At 38.7% G+C, this 17,189-nt stretch overlaps 1 protein-coding gene across 2 annotated transcripts; it reads left to right on the top strand.

Moving 5' to 3' along the window:
- Positions 1-897: 897 nt before the first annotated feature.
- nufip2 (nuclear FMR1 interacting protein 2) lies at positions 898-11,873 on the top strand. Of its 2 annotated transcripts, none has more exons than XM_037748611.1 (4): positions 898-1,486; positions 3,291-4,982; positions 5,854-5,886; positions 7,262-11,873. In XM_037748611.1, the coding sequence occupies exons 1-4, from the start codon at positions 1,321-1,323 to the stop codon at positions 7,312-7,314; spliced, it is 1,944 nt and encodes a 647-aa protein (XP_037604539.1). In that variant the 5' UTR covers positions 898-1,320; the 3' UTR covers positions 7,315-11,873. The 2 variants fall into 2 exon arrangements, with proteins under 2 accessions (XP_037604539.1, XP_037604540.1); XM_037748612.1 differs by having other exon boundaries at positions 905-1,468.
- The last annotated feature ends 5,316 nt before the right edge of the window (positions 11,874-17,189 follow it).

A 17,189-nucleotide genomic window follows, 5' to 3' on the forward strand; every position in this document is an offset into this window, starting at 1 on the left:
AGTGCAGGAAAGGAGAGAAAGGCTGCGTCAGTGAGGAATAAAAAGGACTGTTTTCATCTGCAATATCCAAAGCTCTTACCGTGTTACCAAAATAGTAATGATCATGCACTCACACAAATGCGACTAGGTAAAAATTTAACTCGTACACTTACAAAAAAAAGTTGCATATACGACCATTTTGGTCGCAGTCTAGAGCCGTGCACATGCACGAACACTAAAAGCACGCCGGCCTGGCTATGTCAACAAAGCAAGTAGAGGCTCGGATTACAACAAACACAGAGGAAGAGCAACTTAATTTTCATCTCAAATAGATTTTAATTCCTGACCAATATGTTGCTGCATTAAAAAGGTTTACATCTGAATTGTAATTCTTGTTAATTTTGAAAAAAAATTTGCCAAGTTGCTACAATTTATTATTTTAATAATAAATATAAATTCTCTAAATTGATATGTGTATTTATTTGTTACATGTTGTTTTACAAAGTTAGGAAAGTAATGCAGAGGACGGTCTGCAGGACAGATAATAATGCACTATACTCACTTTTAACAGTCTCTTCTGCACTATATTCACTTTTTTAATAGTCGTGTATCACAGCTGTTACCCTGCACTATATTCAGTTTTAACAGTTTTCTTCATCTCCTTGTATTTTTATATCTGGTATATTTTTTTGTACTTTGTACTTTGCACTACTAACTTTTTTACTGCCTTTTTACTAACATGTTTTGCACTACGGAACTGTGATGAAACTTGAATTTCCCTCGGGATCAATAAAGTTACTATCTATCTATCTATAAAAAAGTCATAGAAACATTAACAGGAACATTCAGTTTTTTTCTTTTCGACATGTGGTAAAATACTTAAAATTAATGAGGAATATTTGAGGATAGAGGTATTGAATTTGCAATAAGTTGGTTTTCCATTTAGGGAGTGGGGTTGTCCTCCCCGGGACCCTCCACTGAAGTGTCCTCTGGCTGGAGACGTGGCAGCGCCTCCGGTCATATGATGTGAGTCCACACACCAACCCCACCCCGTTACTGCCCACCCTGGAAACATTCTTTTTTAAATATCACTTGTCCGTTATTTTAGTGTGAAACATCTGCCGAGATCTGAAAAACGTCCCGCAAATACCCCACTGCATAACTCAGCACAAATCCTAGAGTCGGAGTATAGTGGCGGTGACCACCCCAAACAGAGCCATTTTTAGCCGTTTACTGCTGACGTTTACACAGGCTGCAAATAGCTTCCGTTTTACCCCGCTAGTGATTGGACCCCGCGAGCTAACACATACTGGTTGAACTAGTCCGACATTCTACACTTCAATGGAGGAACAGCCCAAAGATCGGGCACAAGAAAGGCAATACCACCACCACGGAGAGGACAGACACTCTACTCAACATCCAACTTGTCTAAAACATGATCAGAGCCACTTCCAGCGCCAGCATCAGGAAACGCAGACGAAGAAAACAGGTTGGGCCATCCGGAGAAGTGAGCTAACAGTGGCTAGCCTTACTCAGCTAATGTCAACGAGCCGACTAGCATTTTGCTAACTAATGTTAACTCCGTCGTGATTGAGAGCTCAGCCTGCTAGCGAGCTACCAATATAAACGTTATGCTGTTGTCCTGAATGATTTCAGAAAGGGTACAGCGGGTGAGTAGCTAGCTGATTAGACCGATAGTTGGCCACAGTCGGACCAGAAACCCACCATTGAGTGAGCTAACGTTAGCTAGTCGGCTAGCTGACGTTGCGTGACAGTTGTCGCTGGTGGTAGTGGTGGTTTGACATATCGGGGATTGACCTTGTGCCCATTTCTCTTTAGCAAATGCAACTAAATCATTAGAGAAAACCCCACTGGGTCGCCATGTGCTCTACACGCATTAACTGTTGTGTGTGCACGGAGATTCGCTCTCAACACAAGTCAAATCTCTATCATTCATTTGAGCATGCTTGTGTCCAGTTGAGGAAAGCGAGCCGGCTCCACTGGAATGTTCCGAGCTGCCATTTCCTGTCGGCCATGTTAGAATAGCACTGCGAGCTAACGCTACAGTTACCCGGCTACTAAATCAATTGTATGCGACTACGGTGCTTTACAGCTCTGCCACGTCGCTGTCGTCTTTTGCCTACTTGTGTGGCGGGTGTTTGGCGGCTGTCTTATGCCACAATGAACCGTTATTGATGCCCAGGGCGTGTTACTACCCGACGAGTCGATGGCTAGTTGACATTAGCTAACGCTAGCCATCTCTGACAGGCCTGTTGCATGTTGTCCAGTCAACGTGAAGCCACGCAGCAACTCCATTATGACCAGTTGATACAGATACGGCCCGCTACAGCTAGAGAGACACGGACTGTAACCATCGACCTTATGTTTGCTGGCAGTTATGTCGATGTAAATAGGCGAGAACATGCCTCTGTGTAATAAGTGAAGCGATGCTGGATGCATACGTGTGCTGTGCCCAGGCAAGAGGGGCAGCACCATTGAATATGAGGCACACAGCCGTGCCCATGCCTAGTGCAATGCATAGACCTATTTGTGGTTCATGTATGTCACATATATGCTGCTGGGAGCCCTCCTTTTACATCTAGCAGCAACTGGTCTTTGATGTCAGATCAGATAATCTTAAGGAAGTTAATGGCTAACAGTCCAGTATGCAGTTGACAATTGTGAGGTATATTACATGTTCATAACCTGTTAAATACAGTGAGCACCCAGCTCATCTTGGAATGTGTTAGTTAGGAGATCCATATTCAGGCAACACTATAAACGTAAACTAGCAACGACACTTATCGTCTGTCTCAGCTTTCTTAACATTGACTGCTGCAATGATTTATCAGAAAAGACAAACGTTGACTATGAATATTATAAATGAGTTATCAAATTTATGGTGCATATTTGTGGTTTACACAGGACACAGCAGTTTACATTGATGTGGATAGTAGAGATAAAGTTTTAATGCCAAATGTGAATGTTGTTGATGACAAATACTTAATTAATTTTAAATATGAGTATGATAGGGACTGCGTCTTCATAATTTTTCAGGTTTTGTGACTAGCATCCTATATCGCGCGTCATTGCATTACAAACACTTTACCAAACATTTGATATTTGTACACGAAAAATCTTTGCATAACTTAAATTTTCCATAGGTGGGAAAGGTCAAATGAAATGACTGATTTTTTATTTTTTTTGTAAATCGTCAACCAGTTGGGGCAGTTTTCTCCAAGCTAGAAAAGAAAAGAATGTTTGAGGTGTTGTATCATTTCAGTATAAACTAATTTTGTTTCCCCTTTCAGGCATTAAAAAAGTAAACATCAGTGAGGAGGAGGGGGAGAAGAATCCACATCTGTCTGATACTGTTGGTATGTCGCATCCCCCCAACAGCAATGGTAACAGACACACAAGTAATGCAAATGTGAAGCAGAAGTCAACTCAAAAGCTGTACACGACTGTTCCAAAAGTGAGCAGCAAAGGATTAGAGCATAAGAAGAATATGGACCTTAAAAATGACAAGGAAAGGGCCCTGGATTTGATTCATCATGAGGGCCAACCTATGGATAAGAAAGACTCCGTGTTGCTTCAAAATGGCGTTGTAAACTGTGGCTTAATTACAAATGGCTATTCTAGCAAGGACAATGATGGCAGCGGCTCCGAAGGTGGATATACTACTCCGAAGAAACGCAAGGCCAGATGCAACAACGCCAAGAACACTGATATTGTGATAAGAGAAAAGGAAAAAGACATGCAGCAGGGCAACACTACACACGAACATGGGGCTTTTAATCTTGAGACAACTGAGAAGAGAGTGACTTCTAGACTTGATGGCTTTAGAGCCGCCCATAAAGTGGAAGCTCAGTCAGCAGCTAGACGGGCTGTTGCGTCAGAGGCTTCAATGGGTGAATCTCAGAGGAAAAACTCTGATGGCAAAATAGTTGGCACCTTTGGTAAAAAGACTGAGGAAAGGCACAAAGCCAAGCTTTCGTCAGCTTCAAAAGAGGACTCATGGACTTTGTTCAAGCCCCCTCCAGTATTTCCTGTGGACAATAGCAGTGCAAAAATTGTTCCCAAGATCAGTTATGCAAGTAAAGTAAAAGAGAACCTCAACAAAGTAGCTCAAGGTGGAGGAGAGGCACTGCCTCCTCCTGTTAGACTGTCACAGGTCCCTATGTCTGCTATGAAAACTATCACCTCAGCTAGCTTTACTAATGGCCCTGTTTCTGGAAACGGAAACGGCTGCCCGTCAGTGGGTACCTTCTTTGCTCCTGCTGCTAGTAGTATTCAACTAGCCCCATCTATCCCAAGTGGCGAGAATGTAGCATCTCCTTTGGAAAGTAACTGTAGCTCTACAACCAGTCCTGTAGACGGAGAAGCATATGAGCTTAGAAAGTTTACTTTAATTTACCCTTTAAATATGCAACCTGTGCTCCCTAGTGCTCGTCACCTTGACCCACCGGCTGCTCAGACAAATCAGAAAGCCTTGGGAGATATCTTCCAGAATCAGTGGGGGCTTTCCTTCATCAATGAGCCCAACTTGGGGTCAGAAGGAGGAGGTGGCCAGGTGCCTGCAGAGGACAAGACTACTGGGGTCACATCTCAAAGCGAGTGTCAGGCTGTCGCAGCCAAGGCTGCCCAGCCCTGCTTTGATAATAGCCCATCATTCTTAGAGCCTGGCACTTTGGCTCCAGACCCCGAGAAAAGGACTTGTGCCCCTTGCAATGTGTCCAGTGCTTGTTCTCCTGCTTGTGTGATGAGTGAGGAGGAGAACAAGCTGCAGCCATGTGGCCAGGAAAAGACAAAAGTTGAGGCCAAGGGTGCAGGTTCTGCTGTGTTGGCTCCCAGTAAAGACAATGGTGCTAAGCCTGCACAGGGCCAGCTAACCACTGTGTTGTTTGGCTCCTCTAAACAACATGCCCACTCTAAAGACATTGGCAGAAGGTGTAGCTGGGGGTCCTTTGATATTAAAGATGCTGTCACTTATCACACTAAAGGTAACTATGACTATCTACTCTCAAATTAACTTGTATAACCATTTAAATTGTAATCCTTAAGATTTAACAGTGTTTACAGTAACGGTGTTTACAGTGCCATCGAACTTGCATTGTTTTAGTAAAGAAATCTGTCAATAATAATTGCAACTTCAATCTGATTTCATGTTTTGCATGGCACAAGTAGTTATTCCATATGACAACAGGGCACTGTAACACTAGTTGGTCACTTTTCTGAGAAGTTAGAGGTGTGCAGCCTGTTGCCTGCAACTCTTCATCTAACCGCTCAGTGTGGTTGCTGCCACTTGTTCCACTATTGCCTTGCAAAAATTAAAATCCACTGATGTACTCAACACATTTTTGATGAACAATTGTGGTTAGCGCTAACCTCTGTGACAAAATGCATTGCGTCTTTTGTGACTGCTTCATAGTAAAAGCCGCCCCGTGTTTTCACAGCTGAATACTTTTAATGTGAAGCATTCAGAAATGTTCAGTTTGGATTAGCAGTAACTTAATACAGCTCTGATTCGACTGTGGGAGAGTGAAAAGTAAACAGTGAGGCTGATATTAATGATATAAAATTACAACTGTAACCCTGGATTACATGCTGCATAGTTTCCTGTCAGTCCCTTGTGAGGGTAATTTGAATCTAGTGCAGGAATGGCGGACTCTTCCATTTATTTTTTTTAAAACAAAAATCTTAAGGATTATAACTTAAAACACAGATTTGATGTGCCTAATGTATGAAACAATAATTTAGATACTTTTTTAATATGTCTTTATTTTTTTGGAGAGATCATTATTGCATTTTCGGAAAATATTCTTCATGACCAATTAATGCTGAAATAACATGCATTTTGTTTTCCCTCAACAGAAATGGAATTCATTTTCAACTTGCAAAAACAAGGTAAACCAAGCTTGTTGGTCTCACTTCTTCCTGACCTCTATTTTTAGAAATGTTTAGGCAGTGTAGAATTTAGATCTAGAAATGCTACAACATATTATAAAAGCGGAAGAAGAATAAACAGTTTGATTTGTGAAACATATCCAACATTCATAATGGTGGGAGTCCACACCTGAAGTTACCTATATTAATAAATGTGCAGAACCAAGTGCATTGGTGTTTTGGTTCTGATTCAAACGCGATGTAAATTTAGAAAAACAAAAGGACTTTAATTTTTCACTTAAATTCATTTACAGAGTACCTTATCATGAGCTCTATTACTTGCAGTGTTTGTGAATTTCAAAATATATATATTTTTTTTCAAAACGGCATTGCCTTTGCTGCTTAGTCAACATTAAAACATGGAGGATCCTTACTAAGCTGTATACATGAAGCTAAAGATTGGCATTTTGTCTTTCTGTTAATGGAGTTATACTTACAATACGACGTATGATATGAGTAAGCCTGGTAACTGTGCCTATGACAGTCAAGTAAACATTATATTTCTCTTTTTTTATGTGGTTACTATCAAATTATTAGTGTGTATGTTCACCTTTTATCTGACTTTAAGTTTAGTGTTTAGCTAATTCCTTGCAATAAATCACTCTACACAAATACAGTTTCGCACTAGTTTGGCTGTATTGCAGCACGTTTACAGAGGCTACATTAATGCCTTCAGCAAGCCTCTCGAGGACAGTTAGCTGTATATCATGGACTAAAATCACATAACCGTTGATCCTTGAAAGACAAAAGGCCACATTTGTTTTATTACTAAACACCAGAAACATAAGCAGCCCAAGGTAATCACATACAGAGACGCTGTTGTAATGACTGTGATCTTCTGCTGGTGTATGGTCCTCTGGTACTGCTGTCACGCCAGCTGGCAAGTGAAATGCAGCAGTTATTCTGTTGATATCAACACAGACACAAGTTTAATGATATTTGAGGCTATGTTGGCTTAATATTCAACCGCAAGATACAAATATGAAATACGGCACTATTACCAGGGCAGGGTTTTGTTTGAAACGTTTAGATACTTGTGCTGATAGTTCAATTTCTGTGCCAATACCAAAATGGTACTTTGGATACTTGACTTTGAGAAATATAAACATTTTTTTCAATGTTTTCCATATTATCAAAAGAAGCCAAAGTTCGCAGATGTTAAGTAAAGTAGCATTCAAGAACTTGGCTTAGATAAAATAATTCTAAACTAAAATGTAGAGTTAAATCAGGATTGTTCTTGTGTTCTTTTGGGAATTTAGTCACATATTTCCTAACGTCATTGAGACTGTGTTGAATAATCTAACCCATTACCTTTATTCTCCCCCCTCTGCTGTAGATCCAAAAAGAGTAGTGGTTTATGATGAGACCAAGGATGGACCTGATCAGTGAGGTAGATGGTCAACAGTACTTACCTTCTTCTCTTCTGGGTCTGGTGCTGCAATTATCTACCTTTGGAATCATAAATCCTGTTGGGACAGATAAAGTGACAACTGTGAAAACATTGATAGTTTAGCATGACAGATTTTCCTTGGAATCTCCGGTGGAATAACAGACTTCTTTGGGGGCATCAGACAAACACACACACGCACTCTGGAGGGACGTTAAAGGAGTTGAATCGGTGCCTCTCAGACACGGTAAATGGACTTTGGAGCTGTGATAGTTGTTTGTCTCGTGGCTCTGTTAAGGATGATGTTTGGGAGTTCAACAAAGGAAGGTGTCATGGATTGCACCTCCCTAAGCCTTTATCCTGTTGAACTGCGGCAGCCGTCAGTCTGACTATGGGATGCCTCAGTCATTTTCTTTCTTCACGTATTCAAATGAGTTCATTGTAGATATGTTAGACGTTATACATACACATCCGTGTGCAAGCTTGAATTCATCGTGGAGGAAAGGAGAACACACTTTTGCAAAGAATGCCTTGAAGTTGTGGAAATTAAGATCTTTGGAGTTAAACTGTAAGTTAAGCGGAAGCTCGTAGGTGAGGCCCCATCCAGGAAGGGAGAACCTTGTCTTAAGTCCTTTTTTAAGGGGAAATCAGAGCCCAGAAATTAAAACGCTTGCTTTTTCTTTTATACTGTTTTGTCTGCCCTAACATGAGTGTTATCTGCACTGCAGTATGACCCCCAGAGCACAGGTACAGAAGTGCCCAATCTGAAGGAAATCTACGCCCTTTCATTTCATTGTTTATCACAGGTGTGCTAAAGATTTTAAAAATCAGGTCCGTTAAAGGCAAAATCATTTCATCTTAAAGCGTTTCATACATTTCATGCAGATTGTTATGAGGTCAGCGCAGACTATTCTTAAATTCAGATTCATATATACCTTCTAATATATGAATCCTTGATCTTAGGAATTAACTGACAAATTGTTAAACAAGAGGCATTGCTACCAATAAGGTCTTCTGCGTTTTGTACCATTAGTTCAGCAGCAAGACTCAGGATGTCCATACAGATTATTTTGCCTGCATTTTTTTTTTTTCTATGTAAAAACTGTTCAATTCCTCTTGTCAAAGGAACACGTGTTGCATTTTACGACTGATTTTTGTTTTGTTTTTTTTGTTTTTCTGACTCAGCATTTGGTCTTTACTTTTCCGTTTTTATGGCATTGTATTTCTTGCATGTTTACTGGTGGAAATGAATGAGTCAGAGGTCACTGTTCATCGCCATACAAAGATAACAGTAACACAACAACACTTGCAATACTAATCTAGGTTCCCCCGACTAGCCACTTTGTCAAACTGTGTTGAAATGTGAAGATGAGTTGTACTATTATGTTTTTACTGTCGATAACATTTTACATTTGCAAACCAGTGTGCAATAACACCGTGTGATCCATACAATGTGTAAAAATGGGTTATATGGAGCTACAAAATCATCACCCAAGATGCTGGTGTGGTTTATTCAAAAATGTTTAAGGTGCGTTTTTTCAGTTTGTTGCACAACTCCTTAAAGTGATTTTTTTTTTTTTTTGCTAAAGCGCTCGTGTTGAAAGATCTAATTAAGTCTAGGGAGCCCAAATTTGCTAACTGGCCAGCTGTGACATCACTTTTCATCACCATCTCCAAATCAGGATTGGTTTTATTCAACATAACGAAGGAACTGTCCGGGTTTCTTTTCACTAGAAGATATGATTTGGTTAATGTGTGGATTAATAGCACTTTATGTAAACTAATTGCTTTTATCTTTTAATTACTAGAGAGATCTATATGTACTGACAAGAAATACTCCTTGAAAGAATGGCTCTGGGCTGTTACTTTTCAGAAAAAATAAGTTGATAAATACAGAATTATTAAATGTAACTCAGGTAGTGTTGATAAAGCCATGACTATGTTAAATATTGTTTTTTTTGCCAAATGGCCCCTGTCATGTAATGTTCTCAAATTGGAAATGTTGAATTGGAGTCCTATTATATAGAGTCTCATGTGATGTGACAAAACACCAAATACTCTTTGAGGAAACTGTCATGGCATGCAAGTGCTGTCATTGTCATTTTGGGCTCTTAAAAATATACGTTTTCCTGGTTTATTTCCCCTTTAAAAAAAAAAAAAGTACAAAAAAAGCACATTGCATCCATGCGCTGTTTTTCTATGTGTACTAGACTGTAATCTTGCATCTTTGAGGTTAATTTTCTCCCCTCACGTGTCATAGTGAAGCACATCTTGATTTATTATGCTGACCATCAGTGGGTGTTCTATTGGGTAGCTACGATCTGGGTATGAGTTTTCAAGTACATTTTCTTTCCACTGTGTCCTGATTTGGCGGCGCGCAGCTTGAACTCGGTGTGCAAGAGGGGAAAGTCGTAACTGCAGCCAGTTGTCTTGACATTTAACTTCCACGTCTAATCTCAGTCAGCTCTCTGGTATTAAAATGCTTTGTTTTTTGGCTTCCATGTACAGCGTGTGCAATGGACGAGTGTATCACCTCCGAATAAGAACAGTTGTGTTGGATCTGGTGTGTGACGGAAGAGAAAGGGCATTTGAGGAGATGTTGCGCATTTAGCATTTAGGACTTATGTTTTTTCTGTGCTTGTGGAGATTGACATTTTAATCTGGCATACACAAATTAATTTCTTCTGATTGCCCATAAGTTCATCGACAAAGTGACATAATCAGGTTCCCATATGGTAAACGCCTAATTGTTCAGGCTGAAAGCATTATCCGTGGACAGTGATTAATCTATAGGCTTCTAAATGTAAAACAGGGTGATCAAAATGAGTAGTATGTGATGTTACTGTAGTCTTACTACCTTTTTCTTTTTCTTTTTTAAATATTCTTTTTTGTCTCGCTTTTTTTAGAGGATGGTCCTGTACAGGGAAATCAGAGAATCTCCCATCCTCCCGCCCTAAGGCTCCTCTTTTTTAAAGCACTTAACTACAGCAAAAAGGCTAGTTGAATATGCATTTATAAAGATAGAACTATTATTTAGCATTGTAGCCTGCAAAACCAAAAACAGGTTCTTGAAGCGGAGTAGATGGTTAATCAGTGTTGGGCAGGGGGGGTTGAGTGACTGACTGTTGAGAGAGTAAAGCCTGATCATGTGAAGTTTCTATCTCCATCTCCTCAGGATGTGCAATCACCTCAAGGACGCTGATGCAGGCTTCCAGGTTGTGAGTGACGAGTTCGGCCTCGTTGTTTTTGTGGGTGTGTGCATAGCGAGTTCTTCCTATTATATGCAAGTTCCTCGTATATTTCAAAATTCCCCCCCCTCCTCCCTTGTTGTTTCATGTTCAGGTGCCTGTGTGAAAAAAATATACTTTTACAGCAATTTTGATTGTTTAAAATCTGCTTCCAGCATATATCCGTGCCATTTTTTTTTTTGTTTTTTTTTTTTGTTTCTTCTTTTTTTTTGTAACATTTGCAATGCTGTGTAAGTTCTACAGCTAATCCTAATTTCTTCTTTAAGCGACATGGATGCAGCTGAAAGCAATGAGCAATTTCTGTGTTTTGTAGGTTTTTTGAAATTGTCATGGCTTGTGTTCAGAATTGTGTGACCTAAAGCCAAAATCAGTTCGAATGGGACGGACGACAAACCGCTTGCTGGCGTATACTCATGCCAGTCCATTGTCAAGTTAATGTCTGAAGTAGCACATAATTGATTTGAACTGATTTAACAAAATAATGTTTTTAACATGTGTTTTAAAAAGGTTTTTATTTTTGAGTTATAACCTAATTTATCCATAGATGCACAAGTAGGATGAGACTAAAAGGAATAAATGATACAGAAAATCAATATGTCTCTTTTCGTGAGTTTTAGATGATTTAGTTACTGATAAAGGCTGATGTAGACCTATTTTCCCCCCCCCCAATAGCACCAATTTTAATATATTGAATGCTGATTTTCTACAAATTATTTTAACTCATTTCTTCAAAATAGTTGTGATGGAGCGATGAGCATCGAAACACACTGCATCCCAGAGTTTCTCTTAATATATTTTTTATTTGTAGTGATGTTGATCATGTCGTGAGGGGGTTTGAGGTATTAACGTGCGGTTCAACAACTCTGAAATCTGCTTTCGCCAAAGGTACACTACTCAGATATTCAGCTAGTGAATGGCAAGCGCACAGGCCGGGAGACGTTGTTGATGATGTCACAACCAGCTTCCTGACATCATGCTGGGTTTGGAGGAGTCTTTAGTGAAGAGAAGTCACTACTGTAGCAGCTGAATGTCACTTTGAGCGTGTTGTTATACGGTGCGAGAGAGGAGCAATCTTCAAAAGATGAGACAAATACCGAAAGTGCTGCTTCTTCATCCAGTAATCAATCGTCTGTAATGGGAAATGCTGGACTTTGGTGTGTGTTTGTGCTCTACTTAAAAGCTGTCCTTCCTTTAAACTGCCTCTTGTGGAAATGTTTTTAATTTAGGGGGCTTTTTGTTTTATTCATTGACACCTAAGAGGTACAGTGTTTTATGATTCCACACATGATGAATGAAGTAAAAAAAACAAAAAACGTGTCTTTACAAGGTTCAGTCATGAAAAGAGGCGATGTGTTGCGCCAAGTCATCTTTTTGTTTTGTTTCTGTGTCATCTCAAATGGCTGTTGTGCTTGTCGATGCATTTTTTTTTTTTTTGGTCTGCTCCTCCTTTTTTTCAACTTTTACATCTCTTGCCCCCCTAAAATATGAGGCAACTGCATTTCTTTTCTCAAATGTCTTACAGGTTGACATTTAAGTTTTTAACTGTGAGCAGTCTGATTATTTAATTTTTGTTGGAATTTAAACAGAAGTGTCACATTACAATGTTCTTTTTTTCTTTTTTTTTTAAAGCATGATAATAACCCTCAAATCCCAACAATGTAATAGAGTCGATATAAAAAAAAACTTCCAGTGTTCACAATTTTAGTTTCATTAAAATGTCAAATTTTCATGAAGAATTCTGTGTTTTGTGTGTGGTGTTCTGCATTTCTGCTGTTGGTTGGGATTGAAAACCTGTCACCTGTTAAAGGTGGTCACTCTGATCCTGTTCACATATTGCAAACTGTAAAAGTTAGGGCTGTCAAAGTTAACGTCATAACGCAAATTTGTTTTAACTCCACTAATTTCTTTAACGCATTAACGCAGCTTGTGATTTTTAGGTTGCAGAGTGAAGATACTGGCCTCATATGAAACTAGAAAACCTAAGGAATCCATTGATACCAACCATGTCATACTAGCTTGTCACGAAGGAGGCTACTGTACATAACGCTCCAAACATAGACAAAATTCTAGCGAAGAAAAACTGGCATGGCCATTTTCTAAGGGGTCCCTTGACCTCTGACCTCAAAATATGTTAATGAAAATGGGTTATATGGGTAACCATGAGTCTCCCCTTTTACAGAACTGTCCACTTTATGATAATCACATGCAGTTGGGGCAAGTCATAGTCAAGTCAGCACACTGACACTCTGACAGCTGTTGTTGCCTGTTGGGCTTGAGTTTGCCATGTTATGATTTGAGTATATTTTTTATGCTAAATGCAGTACCTGTGAGGGTTTCTGGACAATATTTATCATTGTTTTGTGTTAATTGATTTCCAATAATATATATATATATATATATATACATACATTTGCATAAAGCACACATATATGCCCACTCCCATGTTGATAAGAGTATTAAATAATTGACAAATATCCTTTTAAGGTACATTTTGAACAGATAAAACATGTGTGATTAATTGCGATTAATGATGGACACATGCGATTAATCACAATTAAATATTTAAATAAATTGACAGCCTAGTAAAAGTAGATTGGCATGTTTACCATGGCAAGTCATCTTTATCACATGTGCACTAGGGATGAGCAATAAGTCAATTGTGGCAATTCTTACATGAGTGACTTAAAAAGCTGTCGAGCTCGCTATCATGGTTAGAGAAGCAAAAATAAAGCCTGATACAGGATATTACCATGTAAGAAAGAAACAAACTCGCAATATGCTATTTTTTATTTTATTTATCCTTTATGCAAGGAAGCCTTACGATTTCTGATTAACTTAGATTGTTCTTTACTAAATGTACACTCACTAAAAAAATATGTGTATCCTATGTGTGATGTAATACAAATATTTGTTTCTTTAAAATTTTTTAAAGTGATTCCAGTATGTTTTAGTGCCATTTTACGATTTTTAAGCATATTTTGATGATTATCAGAATAACATCGTAAATTCCAATATTTTGGCGATGATAATTGTGACCACAAAATATTCATATTGTCCTATGCCTAATGTGCACTAGTACCAATAAGTTTAAAATCTTAAATAAACCCTTGACTCTCTTCAAGACAATGCATCAAGATCAGGTAATATAGCAGGACTGACCTTTATCATGTCAACTGATACATCCCGCCACAGCTAAAGCAAAGTAACTAACTACTTAGTACAAGTGCTATACTTGACCACAATTTTTAGGTGCTTCTACATCTACTGAGTATTTCAATTTGTGACTTCTACTCTACTACATTTCAGAGGGAAAATTGTATGTTTTACTCCACTACATTTATTTTATAACTTGGTTACTTTTACTGATTAAGATTTTTCTTTCAAAACATACAGTACAATCACCTTCAAATCATGATACAAAAGCCTGTTTTTCAGTGCAAATCAGTTAGGACTTTCTATCATCACGTTCCATTTTTCATAATCCTAGTGCAGTGGACGTGCCTTAGCTTCTTATTTCAAGATAGTCAAATCTTTTAGACATTTGAATTAAAAACAGGTGAAAGTGCACCAACTAAGTGGTTTTAGGCTTGTTCTAGGAGAATAGGCTTTTTGAGGACCCAATCATTAGCCAGGATTGTCTTATAAGATTTGAGCTTTTGCACTGTTAGAGATTGAACTGCCCAACAGTATATAAAGTAGTTAAAATTAGCTCCACCTTGACTGGCTACAACAGTAAATGCTATTTGCACTTTAATATGCCTACATCAGTAATAATAATCCACTAATATAAATCATCAATCTGTAACAAAGGGCACTCTGTTACTAGTGACTGTCGGCTTTGGCCTTTTAAATATGGCACAACTGGGTTTTGGTATAACTACACACGTTATAATTGGTTAGTGATATTTACTTTATAATAAAGATACATTTTTGTACATTGCATTGTACATTTTATATCAAATATTTATTGACTCTAGGCCCATTTATTGAATATTGTTGTATTCTGGCTGCTGTAAGTAATAGGGTACTCCTACATGGATACTTGTTGCCACAAATCAACGAGTTGGTTCTCCATTTCTGAGGTCCACCTTACCTACAACTTTATGCATCGCGTTGTATATTAGCCAACGCCGCCATAGACTGTATATAAGAGGTTTTGGTTAGTGGACTACTAAGTGAAGTCTCAAGTTCGTCATTTGGCCGTTGCCACTTTATTTCTCCATTAAAAGCATAAAACCAGCTGTATTAGGTTATAAAATCATTAATTCAATGAAAAAAGAATGGCTATTATTTTATTCACTTATTTTATTGTATTTAAGTTTTAAAAAGTTATATTTTATTATTATTTTATTAATCACTTATTTTATTATTTAATTTGTATAATTTTGTTATTTTATTAATCACTTATTTTATTATTTTATTTGTATAATTTGTTATTTTATTAATCACTTTTATTGTACTTCATTTGTATAGTTTTATTCTATTTTTGTTGTTATTTTATTAATCACTTATTTTATTGTATCATTGTAATCTATTTCATTGTTACTTTATTAATCACTATTTTATTGTATTTAAGTTGTATGATTTATTCTATTTTATTGTTATTTTATTAATGTAGTTTTTACTTCACACTGTTTTACTACCATTATTGTTATTATAGCTTTTAATTTAATTTGATTACATTTTTATCATCTTATTATCTCGCATGGATCGCCTGAAATGATCACATTGTCTTTTCTGTTGTTGTCACGGTTCACACAGGTTCCATCTCACTTTTGGCATGTCAGTCATCTGGGAAGCACTTTGAACTGCACTAACCTGAGTGAAAGGTTCTATACAAATAAAATTTGATTGATTGCTTGATAAAACAGTCTAGGGTTTGTATGGAATTGGGCCTAGATTAGACAAATGCACTTTGGTAGAGGAGAGTTTATAACTGGGATGATGGAGAGGCTCTCTGAATTGTTATATTCATTTGGGCTGTAGGGGGAGCTAGTGGTGCAAACAGGAGGTAAAGAGGTCACTGGGGATGAAGAAGGCCAATCAGTGGCCGGTGTGCTGGCATCCATGGCTGGAAGCGGCGGTGTATTAACTGCATGGAAAATGTTTGCTGAAAGTTCACGGGTGCCATGGAAGCTCGGGTGGTGGCCGTCTCTGCTTGAAGAAGGAAAGTCATTCCCAAAAAGATTAAAGTGGTCGATAACAGTCAAGTTGTGCGACGGACAGACGGACTGCAGTCATGTGTGCGGAGTGAGGAGCCGACTAACAGCGTGGACTCACATACAATGTCAGGAGCGCGTGGCGGCTGCGTGGCGTGTTGTTTTTTTATTTTGGCGTCCCTGTTAACAGGTTAGAGCAGCCACACTGCCTGCATGAGAAGTCTCATGCGGGCGTCTCAGCTGCGTCTTAGCTGCGTCTTTTTTATAGAATAGAGGTCTCGCTTATTTTTCTTGCGTGTCAGCTGCGTCTCACAGCAACAACAGACAGTGAAGGTGATCTAGTGACAGTATATTGACATCATACCAGCAAGACTTTACTACAGTTTCGATGTCTATCTGTAGAATATGTTACGGAGATGAAAAAAAGTAAAGACTTATTTTTAAATCAACACTTCCTGCTTTCATTTTAAAATAAAAGCCCTCAGGCGTTTTTTCTATGGACCGAATTCCTTCATTTGTTAACACGAGGCTTTTATTCTGAAATATGAGCAGTCAGTGATGAGGAACTTGAAGTGACTTGGAGAGCTCCATGAATTGATAAAGTATGGGGTTTAAATCAACACTTTCTGCTTTCATTTCGAAACAAAAGCACTCAAGCGTTTTTTCTGTGGACAGAATTCCTTCATTTGTTAACACAAGGCTTTTATTCTGAAATATGTGCCGGACAGTGTTCTAGAACATAGAGTGACTTGGAGAGCTCCATTTATGAATATAATAGAGTTTTAATTGTGGATTATTACTATTATTTACAAATTACCACACGTTTCTTAAAATAAATATAAATCACATTTATCATGAAGTAAAATGGCCATTAAAAGGCAAACTCTATGTAGAAAGAAAGGGCTGACAGCAGCAGCCGACACGCAGCCGACACGCAGCCGACAGGCAGCCGACAGGCAGCCGACAGGCAGCTGGTGTGAACAACCGACGCGTGTATTACGCAGCCACCATGCCATGCAGCCGCCACGCAGCCGCCACGCGCTCCTGATGTTGTATGTGTGCCCAAAGCTTTAAGCGTCCGATGCCTCGGCCCAACAAGAGGGGAGGGCCCAAGATGAAGACGGACTTTCCACCGTTTTTGAGTTCGTTGAAAAGACGGTAAATATTCTGCTTTAAAACTTAATACTGCTGCTTCGTTGTGTCGTTTGTTGTTAATATTATAAAACTGAAATTGTGTTATGTAAACATAGTTGTGCAAACATAGGTTTAGTATGTTATTGATTTGCTGTATTCCATTTTATTTACTCATATTTAGTGTTTACAGTAATGTTAAGATATTGTAGTGACCCTGCAGGACTGACATGAGAGAGACACATGGGGAGATGTTGCCCTAGTTAAGCTGGATAGGTCAGGGTGAAAAAGAGGGGAGGGGGCAGCGAGAGCAAGGGAGTGTGGGAGGAAGAGGAGAGC

The sequence above is a fragment of the Sebastes umbrosus genome, chromosome 17, assembly GCF_015220745.1.
Source record: "Sebastes umbrosus isolate fSebUmb1 chromosome 17, fSebUmb1.pri, whole genome shotgun sequence".
NCBI lineage: Eukaryota > Metazoa > Chordata > Actinopteri > Perciformes > Sebastidae > Sebastes > Sebastes umbrosus.